This window comes from Xiphophorus maculatus, chromosome 2 (genome assembly GCF_002775205.1).
Source record: "Xiphophorus maculatus strain JP 163 A chromosome 2, X_maculatus-5.0-male, whole genome shotgun sequence".
Taxonomy (NCBI): domain Eukaryota; kingdom Metazoa; phylum Chordata; class Actinopteri; order Cyprinodontiformes; family Poeciliidae; genus Xiphophorus; species Xiphophorus maculatus.
The window spans coordinates 30,710,124-30,731,545 of NC_036444.1; the positions used below are offsets into that span (position 1 = coordinate 30,710,124).

Genomic DNA, 21,422 nt, shown 5'->3' on the forward strand with positions numbered 1-21,422 from the left:
TAGTAAATGCACTTTCTTTTCTATATCTCATAAAACAAGGAATTGATCTGCTCCTGCACCTGTTTTTTTTGTTGGTTTTTTTTTACAGATAATTATTACAAAAGAGCATCTAGTCCCAACACCAGAACATATTTAATTTTGCAAAGACATTTTTCTGTGTGGCCACCAAAGCACACAGAAAACACAGCCAAAAATCACAAGTGTGCCTGAAATTAATTTACAAATAATATATACAGTAGCTATATACAGTATATAGCTGGGGATTATTGGTGTTGAGCAATCTAATGGCCAATGGGAAGTAACTATTCTTGTGTCTGGCTGTTCTGCAGCGGATGCTACAGAATCTCCTGCCCGAGACCAACTGGATGAACATGGAGAGGATGGGTGGATCTATTTTAATATTTGTGGTAGAGTGAATATTTACCCCTAATGAAGTAACTGGAAAAACAGGTGTTAGTGTTGCTAAACAAACATTTTATTCAACCAGAAAGCTGTTCTGTTTTTACTTTATGCAATATTCAGGTTTGGGATGAGGTAATAAACTGTATTTCCATTTGAATGCAGTGACTATATAGTGAAATGAGGGGAGTCTAAGCAATTCTGATTATTCACCCGGATTACCGTATTATGAAAAATATAGATTCCACTAACTGATTGCATCGGGTGACCAGTAGAGGTCACTATAAACCTTTGTAAATTAGGTATGTACACACACTAGTTAAAATAAAAGGGAAGCGCTGCGGATTACTGCTATTCTCAAGACCGTGTGCGCTATTTCTGTGGGCTGTGGGTTTATGAGTCTGCTAGATGACCTGAACCGTATTGAACACACTGTAAACCCAAGCAGCTCTGCCAGCTTCATGTGCTCGGTTCTGGTTTCGTTCCGGGGAAGAGGAGGCAGCCTGAGCTAGACAGCTGTTTAGCATCCAGGTGGCCGTGGCTCTTGGGAGGCTGCTGGGGTGCTTTGGCTCCAACATGCCGACGTGTTGCTAACCTGAGGGACTTCATCACTACAGGTAAACACACTCAGGGCGGGATCCTCCTTACTGGCGGATCTTTCACAATGGGATAGCTAGTTTTTTACGCTAGCGTGTTAGGGAAGCTAACAGTTGTGCAGAGCTAATGCTAACGGACTAGTTTCTGATTGCTGGATTTATGTTGCCTTTTGTTTACTGCTTCTGATCGCATTTAAATCGGACACAACGGAGCTGATTCACATCGGTGGGATTTCCTCTGTAATTAAAGGTTTTTAAAGTAATGGCTATGTTAATTTCTGTCTCAGATCAAACTTAAAACACGCCGATACTACAGGTTGGTTTGGATTTTTGAAATGTAATGCAATTATAATCATTTTTTGGTTTGCATGTTACAGTTAGGTTTTTTTCCCAGCGGAAGTTGAGCTGCCTTCAATAGTTGACTGCCTTTAACAGATGCAGGTTAAAGGTGGGAATCGAGGATCAGAGAAGGTTCTATAGGGCCTCCTGCTGTTCATCTGATCCGTCTCACTGTCTGCCTCGAGGAATTAGGTTTCTTGTTTTTGACCAATCTGTGTCTGGACTGCGGTTTCAGCACAGAAATTCATTTTTAACACCTGATGCTTCCTGAAGAATCACCCAGCATCTTTTCAAGACACATTCTACTAAACGGATCTCTTTAAATGAAGAGATCCCTTCTTTGTATAACCCGAGGAACAGCTGCTGCATAATGGATGGATGCATATTTAGTAAAACCTAAATTTAATAACTGGTAGGCTGTCATTAAACATTTCTGTCAATGTGGAGAAAATTCAGCACACTTTGCGAAATAGTTTTAAGTCGCAATCTATACTTCCTACCTTTCCAGGGTGTGATAAGTATGTAAATAATAGCATGGGGAGAATTTATTTTACATTTTACCCTCTCCACCATCTCCTCTCTTCCTTGTTTCATTAGCGCCTTCCTCCATGACTTCCTGATTTCTTTTCTTTACAGTCCCATGTTGTTACTTTCTGCACTTCCATTTTTCTTCTCTTCTTTCTCTTTCTATTCTCATGACCTATTTCTCTGCTTTTTTCCCCTTGGTTTCTACCTCCATATATTTTTCTATTCTTCCTTCCTTTTTCTCCTTATGTTATTTATTGCTGCCTTATGGATCAAGTAGATACAGAACAGACATTTCTTTGTTAGCAGTACTGTTGGCCTTGGAATGCTCTCATTGATGTCATTTTATTATATTTTTATCTCTGAATCACAAGTACTGATCTTAGTGAGTAGGCCTGTCGCGATAAACGGTAAATCAATTAATCCTACGATAAATTAAAACTATCGACGTCATTTCAATTATCGGCATTATGTATCTTCCGGCCTTTTTCTCTTTCTGTTGATGACACCGAATGAAAAAAGGCTCAACTCCAGTGCTCTCCACTGACCCTCCTTTCCTCATTTTACTTCGTGTAAAGCCCAGCGTACACGAGCTGTCCGCTGATTGGCGGCCCATTTTCAAAACCTGACAGATCACACATTAGCCGACAGAAATCCTAGGTATAACGGTTCGATTTGGTTCGTTCCTGCCGTGTGGTGTCCAACAATGGGCACAAAATAATGGCTACAAGTCCAGTTAACTCCTCCTCTTGTCATTTCTATATTCTTTGCATGTTGAATAAACATTAATGTTGTTTCCACATATCATCTCCAATGTCCGCTGGACTTCGGGTTTCGCCGTGTCAGCTGTTAGAGATTCCCCGACGTAATTTCCCCTCAGAAAACAGGGAGGAGAATCAGTGCTTTCTGATTGGCTACCTGTCACATTCAACGCTGCGTTAACTGTCCCAGAAGGGGAAAACCCCTGATTTAGATCGGAGCGGCAACGACCATCTACCGTAACACACCACACAATCTGAGAAAGACCAACGTTCTAAGATTGTCGTAAGGGGAAAAATAGGGGCAAAAAATCATGTAGTGTGAACTATTGCATCAGGTAGTCGATGTGCCCATCTTCTCTATTTAAATCTAATTTTTACTGAAGGGCAACATAATATACAGACGTCATAATCTGCATTCTTTTGGTGGAATGCAGTATTTATTTCCACTTTGGTTTTATGTTGTTTAGTTTTTTTTTCCCAAGTGAGTTTTTTGTTAATGGAGACTGAGAATCCATTTTAATTTTGTTTTTGGTTGTTTTGTTTATTTTGTTTATCAGTTCCAGTGTTAAATATTCTTTTGAAAATAAAGTGTATCTATCTTTGGCAGGAAATCGCATGCATTATTACGTCATTTCCATTAAATCAGTGTAAAAAGGTCTTCAAACAATATTATCGTTTATCGCAATAATTTTTGAGACAATAAATCGTTGAGCAAAATTTGCTATCGTGACAGGCCTATTAGTGAGACAGTGTAGATCTTCAGTGCTTTAGCTGCTTGATGTGTTGACAGGAAGTGTCTTGAATGTTTTGTTGCTGATAAATCATGTGGGTTATCTCGGGTAATTCAAGATTTAACAAGAGAAGCAATAACTTTTTCATGTAGGCCCAGGCTTCAATAATCCAAATGATGATTATTAAATGAAACCATCATTTGGAAACTTCTTTATTTATTTCAGTTGCTTTACAGAAATGAATAAATTGATCTCAAACATTTAAGTGTGACAAGAGAATCTGTATGAGGCAAATAGTTTTCACAGCTCTTTAGAACCCTGACTGCTTATCTTATCAGCTGTGATGTCAACATAGCATATTGTTGATTACCCATAATCACCGCTTTAGTTCTGCTGCTGTAACAACAACCAGGCTCCGTCCAAGAGAGCCGCTTTAATTTGAAGTGTGTAATAAGCTTGGTATGGAGCCCGAGGGCATGGACATTCCTGCGCACCACTTGACGCTGTTTGCTAGGAGTCCATGAGATCACGAGGACCTCGGTGGTCATGTGACTCAGTCCTCTGCTTCGTCCTCACTCAGCCGCCTGAAAGGGGGCTGATCAGATGGGGAGACTGTCTGTGGTGGCTCCCAGTTAGCCGGTGTGTCCTGGAGCTGAGTGAGGATGAAGCTGATCTGGGAGCAGAGTGATGAGGTGAGCTGCTGATGTGTTATTGCTGCAGAGACTCAGATGAACTGGGTGTGGAGGCCATTCAGGTCAGTCATCTGATCTCTGTAAGGATCCTTCAAAGGGCTGTTTGTGTTTTATGTCAGCATGTTAACATTTTTGCCTGTTAATGCTGAGATCTTTGGTATTGAGATTTGGCTGTAAAATGTTGATGTGGTGTTTGCAGTGAAGTTAACTTCAGAGAAAGAGACAAACGGGAAAAAATTAATTTGAATGACAAACTAGATCGAAAAGTTGATCAACTTGAGGAATGATATTCACTTTAAACTATTATCAAAAGAAACATCCTGTTAGCCATCTTGGGGATGGATAGATGGGCAGACAGGTGAAAGTTGATGTAAGTCTTGTTTCCTTGTTGTCACACAACTGACTTAAATGAATGTGTGATTAACAGGCTTTTGCAGCACTGGATGGTATGCAGAGGCAGCCGTGCAGGTATTGAAACATGTCTAGTGGAATAGAGACATATGTTTTACATGCAGACAGTGGGGCCTGAGGACCAGGGTTGGGAACCACTCAGAGCCTCTCTTTGATCCAACACTCAACATGGTGTCACACTGCTTCCTACTGCTCTGTGTTTGGATCCTACTACAGGTCTTTGTGCCTACACGTGGATGTTTTTACTGAAGCACTTTTAGTTTTTGTTTGAACAGAAACTTTTTTTTTTTTAATCCATACATCTGTTGAGTTTCTCGGTCAAGTGCTATTGCTACGTTTCAGCATGTTGTAGTCTACTTCTTTGTAGAGTTTATTAGTGTTGACAGTGACCTGCTTTGATACTCTAAGACATTAAACTCAGTTGGTCTTATTTTAAGTAGCATTATTTATCATATCCTGATGTAGGGTATGCACATTCCTGAAATTACGTCTGTATGTAAAGGCTGAAGAAACGTTCAATTGTCTGCAACACCACAGTGTTGCTAACAATGTTGTACTAACATTGATAAGACAGCTGTGTTAAATGCAATTATTTTCTTCTTTATCTTTTTGACAGTTATGTGCTGTTTTCTCATTTTTAATTCTGTAATAATCCTTATGAACACCCTACTGAGAGCAGTAAGTACAGCCATGCAGCAGTGGAAGTACCTTGCACAGATTTGTGAGCAGACGATCTGACCGCTGCGAGGACAACAGTCCTGAAGGTTTCAGGTTAATCAACCCATTAAGGGAAACTCTAAACCTACAATACTTAATAGCTATGTTTCCATTAACCATATAATTGCTCAGGTTGATGTATCAAAAATAAATTTGCTTAATGCAGGGTTTCCACAGGGTAGTGAATGGTAGTAAATAAAGAGCTCAAAGTAAGGCCATTGAAAGCTAGTAAAAAAGTAACAATCAGAATTTAATAATAATAATCTTTATTGTTTGCTGCACAGGGTGGCAGTTGGTAGCACTGTTGGTAGCGCAGGTACTGGGTTCGATTCCCGACCCGGGGTTTTTCTGCATGGAGTTTCCATGTTCTCTCTGATCATGCATGGGTTCTCTCCAGGTACTCCAGCTTCCTCATTGGACTGTCAGGTCAATTGGTCTGTCTACATTCTCCTTAGGTGTGTGAGTGAGTGCGTGCGTGTATGTGTGTGTGCATGATGGTTTGTCCTGTTTGTCTTTGTGTTGCCCTGCGATGGACTGGCGTTCTGTCCAGGTTTCAGAACAAAGAAAATGATCAAACCTTTACAAGAAGACTAAAGGAATATATCAAGTGAAATGTTTATGGACAAATTACGGAAAATAAAAAAATGTGGCCTACGACAAAGAAAAAATGTAAGTCATTAGTGCCATTATGTTGTGGAAATTATATGACAAAAATGCAATTCTATATTTATTACACTATCATATTTAAAAACATACTCAGGTTTTTATCATTTTTTGGCCAAAGTTATAAAAATTAAGTTCCTTAGCGTCATTGTTGCGCAATATTTTCTGCTGCACTTGTTGTCGATAGAATTTCCTCATTGTGACATTAATGAGGGACTCTTCTATTCTATCATGTCAGCAAGACTCAGATCTCTGAATGAGCTTTCTGACATCTAGATGAAGAATAAACTGTCCTGAAAGGAGAAGTGGTTTCAGCCCCGGTCTAGCAAGCTACTCCTGATAGGGTGTCTGGTGAAGTGATGTAACATTCAGTATTGTTGCTTTACACCAAAAAGGTTTCCAGGGTTGAATTCATTTTAAAATTCAGAAATACTTTATTGGTCCCAAAGGGATTGTTGTGACTCAAATTATTCAAGATTCCTCAAAGAGTCGTTGTAGACGGTGATGGCTGTGGCAGGAAGGATCTCCTGTAGCAGTCTGTGTTATAGCTTCAATCCTCCTACTGAAGACTGTTTTTCTATGACTGACTAATGAAGATTTAGAAGGTTAGATTTTGGCTTTGCAGGCCTCTGATTACGTTTGGCATTTTGTCCATAAATGCACAGTAAAAGAACAACATAATAAAATGAGGATTGTAATAATTTGAGTGAGTGAGCTTACTTGACTCTGTTGTCTGGGTTGACCCTGTGGTGACTTGTCTGAAGAACCCTGCCTCTTGTCTGTTGGCTCCAGCTGCCCGCTGTGACCCTGAACATGAGTCAGCTACATAAACAATTGTGAAGATTCTAATAAATTAAGTAGATTTAGTAGATTTTGCCTAATTTGTTTCCTCTATAATAAAGCCCCAAGATAACCCTGGTTGGAAATTTGAACAATAAAGTGTTGATACATTCAAACCTTGTGTAGTTACCAGATTGACAGACTAACATTGTCAGTTGAGTTGAGTCTTATTCATTCATATTCCTAAAGTTGCTTTGTTTCCATGGTGCAGTGCTTTACCTTGTGTGGCTTAAATTGGCCGGTTGGCGCTCTGGCTGGAATGTTCCTCATCTGCAGCAGAGATCCAAGCCTGTAGCTCTGGAAGAGAGGAAACTTCACTGATTGGCAAAAATATGGAAAACATCTCGATCATGATAATGTGAAAAGAAAAACTGTTCACCCTCTACCACTGCAAAATAAACATTGTTTTTTTAGTTTGAGGCATTGTGAAAACCAGATTTCAAGCTTTCATTTTCTCAGGCATCACATATGTAATTTATGTAAATGTGTTTTTTGTAAATTGAACATTTTTTTATTTGATGCCGTAAACTCTTTGAAACAGTCATATGATTTTCTGAGTGTCTGCAGCATCAAATGAAGAATACCAGTTTTTATCTCACTAGCAAACCAAAACTTAAACTTTGTCCTGCTGAGCTCTTGTCCCTACAGATGCTGTAAACTGTAATTTTTTTTTTTTTTTTCAGTGACATTGATGTGTACTGTTGATTTCCTGTGCAGGACCCAGACCTTCAGCTCCATATGGCTGTGTATGATGAGAACATCCTGAAGAATCCTTTTTACTTGGCCTTGGAGAAGCAGAGACCTGACCTCTGCAGCCGCGTGGCAGACTTCCACGGCATTGTGAGTCATACACAATGCCTTTCTCTAAAAGTTCCTTCTGTTTACAACTTGTTACTGTTTGCATCAAGTTGACGACTTTACAGCAATCACTTCCTCTGAACATTGATCATGGATGTTCAGAACTGAAGGTTGGGACAGGAGTTAGAGAAATTATTCTTTTATTTTAAAATTCTTTCAGGAAAATGTTACAATAAACAAAAATAAAAAGAATTTACATTTGAGATTTTTTTATTCATTAAAAGCACCACTGCTACCGTTGGAATTTCTTGTGTAGATCCATTTGCCTGTACTACCATTCACCTACATTAATTGAGGTCCAATAACAGGAGTTTGTAGATCAAAAAATACTTTTCTAAGTTTGTTTTTAAAATAAGCTCAGCCAAATGCTTTTGTACAACTCCTCTCCTGGTAATTGAGGATCAGAGGAGGAGAGAGGGTCAAAAAAATTGAACGAAAGTAAGAGTAGCGATACTTTAACATATTTTTACTCGAGTAAATGTAAAAAGTAGCCATCGAACAAATTACTTGTAAAAAAGTATTTGGTAAGACTACTCTACTCAAGTACTGAGTAATTGATCAAATTATCAACCAATTAATATTTTAAAAATTACATAATTTTTATGTAGAAATTATGTAATTTTTACCAAATTACCAAAAGTTAAGTTGAAATGTTGGTATTTTAAGGACGAAAATGGCAATAGTTCATAAAGGTAACAAAAATTAACAAAATCGGGCACAACCCCCCCCAAAAGCATGTTTCCAGATCAGTTTATTTCTAAATAAACTTACGAAACTTTAACAAAAGCTGATCTGTGTCTGGTGAAGTTTAGGTTAAAACCCGTTTGTTCTTCATTCAGTGAATTTACTCACAGTGGGTAGAGAACCCAGGATTGTTACTCAAGTAAAAGTAGCAATATTTCACAATACAACAATACAATTACTCAAGTAAACATAAAAAGTACAACACAGTAAAAATACTCCTGAAATTTTTTACTTTTTAAAAAAATTTTTTTTTTCCAAAAAGCTACTCAAGTAAATGTAATTGAACAAATGTAACCAGTTACTACGCAACACTTCTGGGGACATTTGGGTGACATATTTTTTGTACAGTTTAACCTGCAGAATGCTTTAAACCTGTCTGTGTGACAGGAAGTGTGCCTGCTGGCTCACTACAGCTGCTGCTGGGAAAACAGATTTTTGTATAAACAGATATATGTATGTGCATGTCTGTGTATTTGTGCACAGTTACACTTAACTATTACATGGTCTCTTGTGGCTCAGACAAGACGGTTGAGTCTGATGGCCAGCTGCTCAGCTTCTGCCAGAGGTGACTGGTGGAGTCTCTGCCTGCTTTCTATTGGCTGATACTGCGTAAGGGAAAATGTATAGTATTCATTGCACACCAATTGAACTGTAATCTTCAATCCAGGAAACGCCATCTAAATATATCAGCCACATCCACTCTTACAAAAGATGAATTGTGAGTAATGTAGTTCTAATCGACTGGTTTTGATTGTATTTGGTTAGCAACCCATTCATGAAGTTCTCATAACTGTAATCACACAAAATACAATTATTCCATTTCTGTTCATTCATATTATTTCGGGCATCTTCATCTTCAGTTGGATAGCACTGCTGTTAGTCATGGTAACTGAACTGCATGTGGGGAGCTCGGTTTGATAACAGAACCCTTTTTCCGTCTCGCCTCATTGAAAACCTGCAGGTTCTGGTTCCGTGTTGTGGAAGTTTGAGTGTGAGCAACTACTCAGACTCTCACTTCGACAGCTACATCCTGCAGCCTGTGGAGGAAGGATACAAGACTGTGAATGGAAAGGTTTGTCCTTTTCTATAATAGTCTATCAAACCTAATGCCTGCAGTCTCTGGGAAAACCAGGATACTCCCTTTAGATTTGAAGATTTTACATTAGATTTTAAATCTAAATGTTTTTCACAGGCTTTTTTATTTTAGCTTCATGTCTATTCTGGTCATCTTTATATGGAATCTGTGTAGTTCTTAACACTTGTAAAAACCAAATCACTTGTGTATCAAACCCAAGTATTTTACAGAGGGTTTAAATAATTTTTACTGTCAGGAATCGTGAAGCCAGATGTTTGCATACACTGCATAAAACAATAAATAAGCATTGTTTCCACTCTAGCAGATATTAAATCTTACTAACCTGTTACCAATGTAGGTTAGGTATAATTACCAAAACTATTTCTATTTGCTAAACGTCCAAAAGATTGTTGAATATTTGTGATTTTCTTCAAATTCAAAAATGTACTTCCTCCTTTTTCAATGCTGCTTTTTGTATATTTGTTAAATCTGTCACCATGTTGTGACAGTATGGTACAAAACAGATAATCTGACAAAAATCAAGCTCTTCCATTTCCTCCCAGTGCTACTGTTACCATCTGAAGAAATGCACCATTCCTGGTCAAAAACAACCAATCAGAGCCAGGACAGGGGGAGGGTCTCAGTGCTGTAAGTCACTCTCATGAATGTACTGCTCAATGTGCTAATTGCAGAGAAACAACTCGCTCTTAGAAGAAAACAATTTAATTGATGTCATTGGTGGCGTCAGCGCATACACAAACATAATTTACAGCATTAAGTCTTTCCTCCTGGCTCTGATTGGTTGTTTCTGACTGCAGTGTGTTTCTGCAGTTAGAACTGGGAGCACTGGGTGATGGCAAAGGAGCTCCATTTTCTCACAGATTATCTGTCTCATCCTTTACAGTCATGACACGGTGACAGTTTTAACAAATATCTAAAAAACTTTTTTTTTTTTACTAAAGTTACACACCCCAGCTTTAAAAGGTTATTTTATCAAAGGAAAAAAATCCCTTTAAACTGTGTGACTGTGTAATTGTAAACCAGCCTAGATGCTGCTCTACCTTGGTTAACACTGTGACCATTTTGGAGCAAAAGAATTTTGAAAATCTTTTTGTAACGCATAATACTGTTGACCTGATGACTTTGCTCACAGGATGTCAAAATCCAGGACAGGCAGGTGGTGCTGGGCCTCGGCTCCCCAGCTCCGTCTGTGGTGCCCATTCTGTTTGAGGAAACCTTCTACAACGATCAGGAGCAGAGCTACAGCATCCTGTGCATCTCCAGACCGCTGGAGGTGGAGCTGAGCCCGGCTGAGGTCAGTCCACCGCCAGCATACTGTCTGAGGAGCCTGGAGGATGTCAGGGATTTCCTAGGTCATCACTCCCACAAACTGGACAGGTTCATCCACAGCTTCTGTCAGGCTTTCAGAGAGCAGGAGAGGAAAGGCCTCCGATACCACATTGTAAGGGACAGTCTGTTTGCCTAAACATGTGAATGATTTATTCTTGTTCTTTGGACTTCAAATTCACTATTCTTTTAGTTTCCACGCTTCTGCTTTACAGCAGAGGACATCACATGTCACACGTCACATGAAAGAGGTTCTAAGTGTTCTCTCTGTGTTTTACCGTCCCATCAGGACTCTGTAAATGGACTTTACACTAAATCTCTTCAGTGCCTGCTGAGAGACTCTCGTCTGGTGAGTAGAGACCAGAAGCTGTCTGTGTGATAGGCTGGACATTTAGGCTCTGAAGCCAGTGGACAAGTGCAGGAGGAGGTCATAGGGTGATGAGTCCTCCTTTAAACCACAAGCATTGCCAGTGGTGCAGAGTTAATCCTGCCACCACTCGCTCCAGGACCCTGGTATGATGCCGTCATGATAGCACCAACTTACCTTATTGCACAGGTTTCAGACCTGCTCAAAACAGTTGAACTCTCACAATTTATCACATGAAAAAGAGGGACTGCTCTGGTCTCCAGGACTGAACCTGCTAACCCTTACCTGGCTCAGACCATCCATGTTCTGTCTGGTTTTATAGTCACAGCACAGGATCCTCATCCTCAGCAGATTGTTGTGTTAAGACAAAAAGTTTCAGCAAATCATTTACTTTTCTGTCCTTGTGTTTAATAGAAACTCCTGGCAAAACAGGAGCTTCAGATGACTCTTCTCAAACAAGCTGTCGGGGTAACCTCATCAAGTTTGACTTTTTTTCAAATGCAAATGTGCATGTGCCTGCCACAATAAATGTGTGAATCTTATAAGCAACCTACCTGATACCAACATCACAGGATAACTAGAGTTACAGTAGAGGTCGTACTATTAGTGTATATCTAAGGAATGCTAACTTCCTCTTCTTTTTTCAGATATATATCCATCATGGTATCCATGATTTAATCTTTAACCTTGTGGGGACTCTTGAAGCTTGTCAGGTAAATAAATCCCACTTAGCAACATTTTCTATTATTTCTTCTTGGTTTGTTTTCCCTAAATATAAAACACACATTTTAAAAAACCAAAACAAATTTTCCTGCTGGACGCTGTCTCAAATGATTGATTTTCTTCAGCTTACTGGAACATCATTTCCCTTTGGCTTTTTAAATGGAAATATATTTGTTTTTCAGCTATTTTAAAATATTTATTCTGATATTTATATTAATTTTTGTGTTTTAGTATTTTTCTATTTTTAGTTAGAAACTGATGTTGCTAACTAAAAAAAAGATAAATTGAGAATATTGCTAACAAAATACAGGGTGAGGAAAACTAAATTAATTTGATGATAAAATACGCTTTATTGTAAATATGTTATTTTCATTTTATATTTTATATATGTTATTTTTGCTATCTTATAATAAAAAATATGATAATTAAGGAAAAGTTTATATTTTTAAGTACCGGCTCCACCCTAACTTACAAGTGTGCCTGTGAAAATCTTTTTAACTTTCATTTTCTAAATATTTTCCACTTCCTGCTCCCCCTGCATCCCAGAAACAACCAAAATCCAGAACCTCAGCATAGATGTTTCAAATCTAGAGTTTTGGTTAAGATTAAGGGGAAATCTGTGGGATTAGGGCTAAATGTCCACCCTGAAAAACTTTGTTCTACATTTATATAATCCAGCACTATTACAGCTACTACTTGCATCTCTTTGCCAGTGTTGTATAAAGTACTGAAATCTCAGAGTCAAGTAAAAGTATAAGTACCTCTCCAAAATATGACTTTGGTAAAAGTCCAAGTCACTGACTGAAATGTTACTTGAGTTAAAGTCTTAAAGTATCTGAAACTTCTTGTACTTAAGTATGGAAATTACTGTAAAAATGGATGTACTCAAGTAATGTAATGAAAAGTACAAGTAAAAAGTAAAACAAAGCAAATGCAGTTTGAATGACATTTTTTATATTTTGGTAAACTTGTCAAATACACTTAAAATAATGTACCCAACCAAGTGCAGGCAAAATTAAACCTGCTAATAGATATACCTGCAGGCATCATTTAGTTAAGAAAATTAGGTGCTTTACCTATAGCACAAGGTTAACTTAACCTGCTTTACAACTGAACCAGCTTCTTAGTAAACCCTCCAGGACAGAAAATACAAAGTTTTTGTAAGCCTCAAGTTTTCCCTTCAAGTAAGGTCAGTGCTGAAAATGAGAAAAATAAATAGTACAGAAAATGCGGCCAACATGAAGAAAAAGATCTGTTACGATTACTCTACTTCACAAATCAGTGAATCAGTCAACTCTACAGTCAGTAGGTGGTGCACACAACTGGTCATTATGCAAAAGAAAAAAAGAATTGGGAGGGAAATGCAGCTTATTGGCATCTGTAAACCTGGTTTTGAACTTGCATGCCTTTCCTATATTCGTTAAATTTAGTCTAAATTGCTATCGCTATGGCTTCTGTCCCCCCTTGAACAGAGGAGTCTAGGTAGCCTGCTACAGTCAACATTAGGCCTAAGCTAAATACACCACATGTGGAACTGAAACAATGCCAAACAAAGTTCATTTACGGTCAACGTTTCACAATACAGTAGTGCCTAGTGACCAAGCTATAGTTACTGAAACAGGAGGATTATAACCATTTCATAAGACGTTACCTGGACGGGGAGTTTTTGTAAGATAGAATTTCCACATCTTCGGGCAGGAATAACATAAACTGCATGCGGCACGACGAATCTTTAACACCCAGGAAAGAGTATATTGTGTTTAAATAAGGCCATGGGCTCTCATCACCAGCTGGTGGTTCCCCTGGAGCCGTGTCCGACGTAGTTACAGTCGTTGTGGTCTCCGTCTCCTCCTCCATGTGACCGCTGCTGATTGCGAGACTTGCTTTGTGTTTAATGGGAGAAGCGAAACAGGTGTATCCTATTGGAGGTGATGAACAAGCCCAGGCAAGTAGGCTACGGACTTTGTTTGGTAGCCTGCTTGCTACTTGCTAATCAGTAGGTGGGATCAAAACACTTGCGTTTCTCTCTCTCGCTTTTTTGTAACGAGTAACTAAACCACACATTGAAAATGTATCGGAGTAAAAGTACGCAATTAAGTTCGGAAATATAGTGAAGTAAAAGTGAAAGTCATCAAAAATTGTCATACTCCAGGAAAGTATGAAGTACTCCAAAATATACTTAAGTAAAGTAGTGAAGTATTTTTACTTCGTTACTATACAACACTGCTCTTTGCACCATTGACCAAGGCTATCTTTGCAACCAGACATTCTATATACCCAATCTTTTGCAAAGACAGATAATAAAGAAATATTTCAATGTCATGTTTATTGGGCTATGATTATCCATTTTATGAAACCTGAAATAGTTTCGCGCACAACATTTTTTTAAATCAAAAGAATAATTTCATTTCCATACTTCTCACTGAAATTACTGAGAGTCAGTATTTTTTTTGCAGCTGTAGGTTTTTCATAATGTTGGGATTGTGACGATTCTCTGAAGGCTCTTCTGATTCTCTGCTCATCAACAGGATGCTTCTTTTAACAAAATCACCAGGAGCCTTCAGGACTTGCAGCAGAAGGACCTGGGAGTGAAACCAGAGTTCAGGTCGGCTAGCCGGTCAGCCGCTGGTGTAACACAGTATTCACATGATGACATAGTTAAGAAACATGTCAGAACTGAGATCCATATGTTGGCAAGGCAAACGGATTCTGATCGCAGCTGCAGAATAGTTTTGGTAAACTACAGATGAACTTAAAGTTTTAGTTTAAATTTTGCATCACAAGTCAGAACAAAGTGGTGAAGACAGTAAGCTATTCTTCTGCTCCTTTTTAAATATGCAAGCTACTGTATATTCTGCTACAGAATATACAGTATTCTACGTAAGTGTTCTACACTAACTGTGCTTCCTTAAATTTTATTTCATATTGTGAGATTTGTCATTTATTTACATATTTGGAATAAATAATGCAAGAAAAAGTATAGATGATGAACATGCGGACATGAAGTGCTCAGTTCACACAGTGAAGCGTCTGTCTGAGATTCTCCACGTTCTCCGCTGCTGCCCTGTTTTCCTCCAGTATGAACTTGTCTCGGGCAAAGAGAGAGCTGAGTCAGCTCAACCAGCAGACATCCCCCCTCCTCAAAGTGTTGTGTCTGCGCAGAGTCGTTCTCACTGCCACTCAGACACCCAGACGTACAGGTAAGCATAACGGTGAGCGTGTGTTTAGACTTCTACTGGAGATGCTTATGTGTCCATGCAAGGACTTACTTTAGAGGAAAAATGGTACTAATCCAGTCTCATAAGATATTGGAGCAATCTACCTAGAGATCCAATTGTGCCAGTTTTAGAATAGCAGTGTAAAAAATGTAATATTTTAAAGGTTACATGTAAGAACATAATCACATCACAGCATTTGCAATCCTAAATCAGACTAAAGTTCACTCAGTATGGGAGGTGATGCAAAGTGTGCAGTCCCAGTGGTAAAATAGAACATTTTGTCCAAAATAAAAGTCTAACTAAGACTAATTATTTTATTCATCCATTGAATCTATTTAAAAATAGATTCTGCTGCGTTTTCTTATGTCTTTTAGAGGAACCATTAATCCAAAACGTGGAGGAGAAAAACCTGATTTCAAACATGGCGGTTTAAACGAATCATATTTATGCGCTTTGTTTTACAAAAGGTTATTAGTGTAAGGAAACTGCTATTATTAAAGATCTAATCAAGAAAAAATTACCCTTGAAAGGAACTGTGTGTGCAGTCTGAGTGAATTAGTCTGGAACCTTTCTCAGCAGCAGCCTGACCTCTCTGTAATCAGATCAGCAGGCAGCACAGTGCCCGCTGTGTCAGCTGCCGATCTGTTTGTTCAGTTTGTTTTGACTCACAGCAGCACTACTGTTTATGTTCAGAATGGCATGATCATTCCTAATTTGTGTTTGCCAAAAGGCCAATTTAGGCATTTGCTTTGGACACTGGGAAGAAGAGCTGTTGGTGTCAGGAATGCAGCGATTTAAAACCAGTCAGAATGGATAAAATCATTGTTTTTTTTTCTTTAGAGAAGGAAGTTGATTTAATGAATTGTGTTGTTTTTTTCCTCCAGTGAGTATCGAAGCTGTGAGTGCAGATGATCTCCTCTCTGTTGTCCTTTACCTTTTGGTCAAGACTGAAATCCCCAACTGGTGAGCATGGAGAAGATCCAGTGGGAATGTTTTCCCTGTATTAAAGAAAAACCCAAAAAACTGAAATAACCCAGACAGGCAGGAAACGCCCTTTCAAGGGTGAACTTGTGCTACAGGTTAATTCATTCTGAAAAACAAACATGTTTGTTAACTTTTGAGCCTCTCAGATTGCTAAAAGAAAAAGAGGAAATTCACATAACCAGGAAGACTTTGAGTTATTTTCTTAAAGACTGAAATTAATGAAACGGATTCTATTCAGAAATAACAAGTTTTGCAGTGTTTAGATTCACAGAAGATTGTGGTTTCCTTGGGAACTGGCCGTCCGGATGCAGTTATCCAGATATATTTCTTCAAGTGTGCTGGAGGTGGTTGTCTTACGCCGTCACTTTAAAGGGGCATCATTATGTAAAGTTGACTTCTCTGAGCTTTACATTATGTTACAATAATATTCCCTCAAACATTCCTGGATTCTTGATTCTTTCTTGCATGTTTGAGCAATCCTTTATTCTCCATGGCAACCATTTGGCTGTGCAGAACGTTTGGAGGGTATCCAGCGATGCATTCAGGGACAAAGCTCATCCTCAGAGCTGCAGTTTCCAAGCTTCTACATTACAGAGCACCCCTCACACCTCATTCCCACCATCTGTTTGCTAATTGCCAGCAGCAATTAGCAAACAGCTGATCAAACTGCACATCAGCTGAGCTCATTATAGAAGCCACTTCTCAATGCTGGTAAAAAACTTGTTAAAAGGTTAATAAACCCTGATGTTTTGGTGACTTCCTGGAGGTGCATTGTTGGAAATAGCAAGAGTTTCTTCAAGAAACAGAAGCCCAATTTCAAGGTGTTAAATTATGACATCAAATTTCTTTCAAGTAATATTTGATATCACATTTTTACAACTGAAAATAACATAGTTACTTGATTGTACTATAAAATGACATTATGTGGCTGGAAAACACATAATGGTAGCTCTTAAATGGAGACGGTCAAACTTGTAGGTTTGATGTTAGTATTGGGTTTAAATTGGGTTTTCAGTTCCTCTTCTCTGGAGTCCTACTGTATGTGCAGATAGTAACCTCATTTATTATATTAGTAAAGATTATAAAACTGCATTGTTTGAGCATCATTTAAACTTGCATGTCATACAGATAATGTGTTTTGTAGCTCTGCAGGCTGATTGTTAAACTGCTGTGTGTTTCAGGATGGCCAACCTTAGCTACATGAGGAACTTCTGCTTCAGTAACTCCAGCAAAGATGAGCTGAGCTACTGCCTGAGCACGTTCGAGGCAGCAGTGGAGTACATCAATCTGGGGAAGCTGCAGAACACGTGCTCTGTGAGACACACTCTGAAACTTCATGTTGGATCTCAGCAGATGTGAGACGGTTCTGGGAGGGTTGCAGTTATTTTTTTTGTCTCTTTCTCTCAGGTCACGGGTGAGCTTAGAGACAAAGCTCTATTCAAGGAAAGGATGAGTCTGCTGACTCAGAACGTGGCTGCTCCTGTCCTCCGCCTGTTTGAGGTGAGCTGGAACAGCCAGGCTGCTGCTTCCCTGAACCCACCTGTCCTTTCTGCAGGGTCACAGAAACCTGTTTCTGTTTTGTCAGGCTGCATCTGGAATGCAGCCGGACACAGACGTTTTTTCTAGAGACTTACTGGACTTAAGCTAAACTCAAGGTCTCATCAGCCACTGGTTCTAGTAATGCAGCTTTTGTACAGTCAACTGATTAACACAACCTACTAATTAACATCCAACTACTAATAAATATAGTCCTCTAGCCCACAAAATCCTTTAAAAAAGTCAAAAAAAGAAAAAAAAAGTTACAGAAAACAAATATACACCTGAATTAAGACAGTTTTTGAGGTGATCTCTGCATGACAAAAGTACAAACATATAAACAATTCAAACCACTCATTAACTTTTTATTATTGACACTATAAATGCTAAATAAAGATTTTATAAATTTGATTTCAATAGTTTTAAATAAGTAGGATGTGATTGGACACATTCAGATGGAAGCTTGTGACACACTTACCATGTACAAACAGGAAAACAGGAAGGGAATTGCTTTTAATTCTGTCCTGATTTGAGAACAGAAATGACTCCAACAGTCCATTACAAGATAACAATGTTGTCCTGTCTATGTACCTGGCTCGTTTTCTGAGATCACTGATCTGTGACCTTTGACATTTATAGTTAAGCCCAAAGTTATTCCTACTACCTCTGTCAGGTTTATGTTCTAAATGTGTCTTTTGATTTTAAGCTCATGTTTCTTTTTCTAAACGGAGGTATGACATTGTGGCTCAGCCACATTCCCAACTGGAATATGGGAGAAACTCTGGACAAACTAAAGAGGTTTTCAACTTGGAGATCCATTTTCAAAACCCTGGTTGAAACGGGCAAAAAGCTTTTTAAAGGCATTACGAAAAAGGCTTGAGTACTGTAATGTCGATGAAGATGCTCTCTCTAATTATTAAAAAAGATAAAGATCCTTTTTGAAATGCCATTTGTAAATAAAATATAAAGATGTGATTTTGCCAAACTGGCGACCTGTCCAGGGTGTACCCCGCCTCTCGCCCGGAACGTAGCTGGAGATGGGCACCAGCAACCCTCCCGACCCCATTAGGGACAAGGGTGAACAGAAAATGGATGGATGGATGGCACTGTTTTTGACTTTTTTTGTTGTCTTCTGACACAAAATGGATGCACCTGCCTCCTTTCCTTTCAGAAACAAAGTTTTTGGTTGAAAGACAGTAATTTAATATCCAAATCTGCCAGTGGTATGAACAATTTTGGTTTTAACTGTGTGATGTTTTATTTACATAACTAAACTTTAGATGTAGTTGCATTGTAAAGGGATTCTTCCAAAGAAGTGATGAAGTGTAATGTCACAAAGTCTCAGAATTTAATCTGAATATTTGTTTCATTGTGGTGTAGTTGGTATTCCCTCAGTATTCCTCCAGAGCTGTTCTCTTTATAAAAGTATCTATTCTGATATTCTTAATCTGTGCATGTCCTGCTGTCCTTTGGACCAGTAGCTCAGTTCAATCCTGTTTTCTGTCTGTATTTTTTAGCACATTGCTAATGGAAATGAAGCTGAAGTGGAACGTCTGCTGAGTGAAGGTGAAGCTGATGAAGATGTCGGGATGTGTCATCCTCTTTGTTCCTGTGACCTTTGTGACGGCCATCTGTCAGGGTCAGTGTGTGTCATACAGTATTCACACCCCTAGATTGGAAAAGTAGGCATCCCACATCATTTACCACATCTGTGACGACGAGACTAAATCATTTCTGCATCACACCAATCAGGAATAATATGACATGTCTGTGCATATATAGATGTATGACTGAGTGGAGATTTGGTTTGTCAAGGGGGTCAAGTGAATGCCTCAAATCATTCCTGAACCATTGGTACTTTGAAACAACCACCAGAAATACTGTCTGTTAGTGTACATGATATGTGACGTTCATACAGATGGTCCAACCAAAGGTTTACTGGCAAAACTTTGCCTAAAGCATCACGTGTGTTTCTTAAGGAATCAACACACATGTAACCAGCCATCTACATTTTCCAGGTTGTCCACAAAGGGCAACTTGTTCTTCATTCAGTGCCCTGATGGCCTCAACCAGACAGTGTTTACCTGATGTCACAGCTGTTCCTATCGGGTTCATATCTACATCTTCTCACTTTCTGAGTTAGGTCAGGACTAAACAGCAGCAGCATTAAGATAAAAGTCTCATTAAGATGATCTGAGTCTACATTTGTTATCCTGTCATTGTTCTCTGTGAAGTGAGAGCCTCAGATAGAGCAGGCAGCGCAGCTGTTTAAACGTACAGGGTAACTTTTTGTTTCAGCCGCTTGAACGATCTCTCCATCATCACACCGTTCTCCAGAGATGACAGAGGACATACTCCACTGCACGCCGCTGCAATGTGCGGTGAGCTGCTGCTGAAATAAAAACGGTTCAAGCACTGAACAAGCAAAAGAAGACTTAATGTTTTTGATATTGCAGGTCAGGCCCAGTTGATCGACTTGCTGGTGCATAAAGGAGCTCTAGTTAATGCCACAGACTACCACGCCCTCACACCACTGCACCTGGCCTGCCAGCGAGGATACCAGGGCGTCTCAGTGAGTGTAAAGACACAGGAATATGCACAAATGCACTTCTTTGATCTGTTGAGGCTAAGATTCACCCCTCTGGTCTGCTGTCCATCTCTCTTCCAGCTGCTGCTTTTGCATTACAAGGCCAACACGGAAGCCCAGGACAACAACGGAAACACACCTCTGCACCTGGCCTGCATGTATGGACATGAGGACGTATGTCAACCGCTGACCTTTTACCCTGTTAACAAATCTAAGTATTCATTTTTTAAATCACAGCACACACAGAACAAAAAGAAAATACCTGACACTAAATGTATTCTCAAATCGTGTACAAGGAGTTTTGGCAACATAATATTCTTTCAAGGACAGTTTCATCACTTGTTCAGCAGCAACCTGTATCAAGTTGGAAAAAAACACACGTTTTTTTTGTTTTACAAACTTTAAAGAAACATCACATTCAGTTCATAGGTTTTTGTGTTCTATTCTGTTAGTATTAATGGTGAATTGGATACCACATGTGATTCAAATAATATAATTCTGATGCTTACAATATCTGAGAAGTCCTGGGAAAATTTTATGTAAGACTTGGCAGCACATTTAATCATTTCCTAGTGATGTAGATAAGCATAAAAGTCATGTCTGATTCTGAACTAATTAGGAGATCTACATACAGTATGTGGCCCAACGTATGTGCTACCGGCTCAGCGTCCCCAAACACATAGTGCATGTATTTTAGCCGGAGGCTACATGTTCTGCATTTATATGTTCAGAGTGGACATCATGTCTCACGTATAGAAGCACCAAACAAGTAGGGCAGCCATTTCTGAAGTTTTTGAAAGAGCCATCAGAGAAGTGTATTTGAACAGCAGCAAAGGATGCAAAAATAGACACTGAATGACACTGAAGAGGTACAAAAGAGAAAAATGTACTTTTGAAAAAGACAGGCTCTGGTGGAGCAGCAGAGGCTAAAAGGCTTTTCTTTGATGCCACAGAAAAGCCTTTTCAACAGAGTCTCAAACTTCCAAACATATTAGTTTGTTCAAGAAACTATGATTCTTGAACAAAGATTGAGTTCTAGTGTTCTTTCCACATGTTGATGTTTGCTTACCAGGGCCACTAAACAAAACATTCTGTGTGACCAAACTAAGGTTGCCATGATGCAGCGATCCTGTGAAAAATGGCTCATCTTACCTTAGTCTCTCCAGTATAACACTAACATTTATAAGAGCATCATCTTCTCTCTTTTGAAGTGCAGTAAATGCAACACGAGATTAAAGGTCATGGAGTCTGAAGTTCTACTGCCCTGAAAACTAGAAAGTAGATATTTTTCTGTTGAAAACCTGCTGAG

General features: G+C 39.0%; 1 protein-coding gene across 5 annotated transcripts in view; it reads left to right on the forward strand.

Annotated features, from left to right (window-relative positions):
* Positions 1-704: 704 nt before the first annotated feature.
* Positions 705-21,422, forward strand: part of ankrd27 (ankyrin repeat domain 27) — a 33,582-nt gene continuing 12,864 nt past the window's right edge. For 2 of the 5 annotated variants that reach the window (XM_023347217.1, XM_023347221.1), the window contains exons 1-16: positions 3,966-4,043; positions 7,392-7,514; positions 9,238-9,348; positions 10,505-10,813; positions 10,988-11,047; positions 11,480-11,533; positions 11,713-11,778; positions 14,317-14,405; positions 14,867-14,988; positions 15,891-15,969; positions 17,172-17,304; positions 17,398-17,490; positions 19,044-19,165; positions 19,825-19,907; positions 19,983-20,098; positions 20,195-20,287. In XM_023347217.1, coding sequence (XP_023202985.1) covers positions 4,014-4,043; positions 7,392-7,514; positions 9,238-9,348; positions 10,505-10,813; positions 10,988-11,047; positions 11,480-11,533; positions 11,713-11,778; positions 14,317-14,405; positions 14,867-14,988; positions 15,891-15,969; positions 17,172-17,304; positions 17,398-17,490; positions 19,044-19,165; positions 19,825-19,907; positions 19,983-20,098; positions 20,195-20,287 — 1,683 coding nt within the window. In that variant the 5' untranslated portion in view covers positions 3,966-4,013. Of the gene's footprint in view, positions 1,017-3,965; positions 4,044-7,391; positions 7,515-8,795; positions 9,349-10,504; positions 10,814-10,987; positions 11,048-11,479; positions 11,534-11,712; positions 11,779-14,316; positions 14,406-14,866; positions 14,989-15,890; positions 15,970-17,171; positions 17,305-17,397; positions 17,491-19,043; positions 19,166-19,824; positions 19,908-19,982; positions 20,099-20,194; positions 20,288-21,422 lie in introns of those variants that run through there. The other 3 variants (XM_023347231.1, XM_023347227.1, XM_023347234.1) reach the window with 3 other exon arrangements.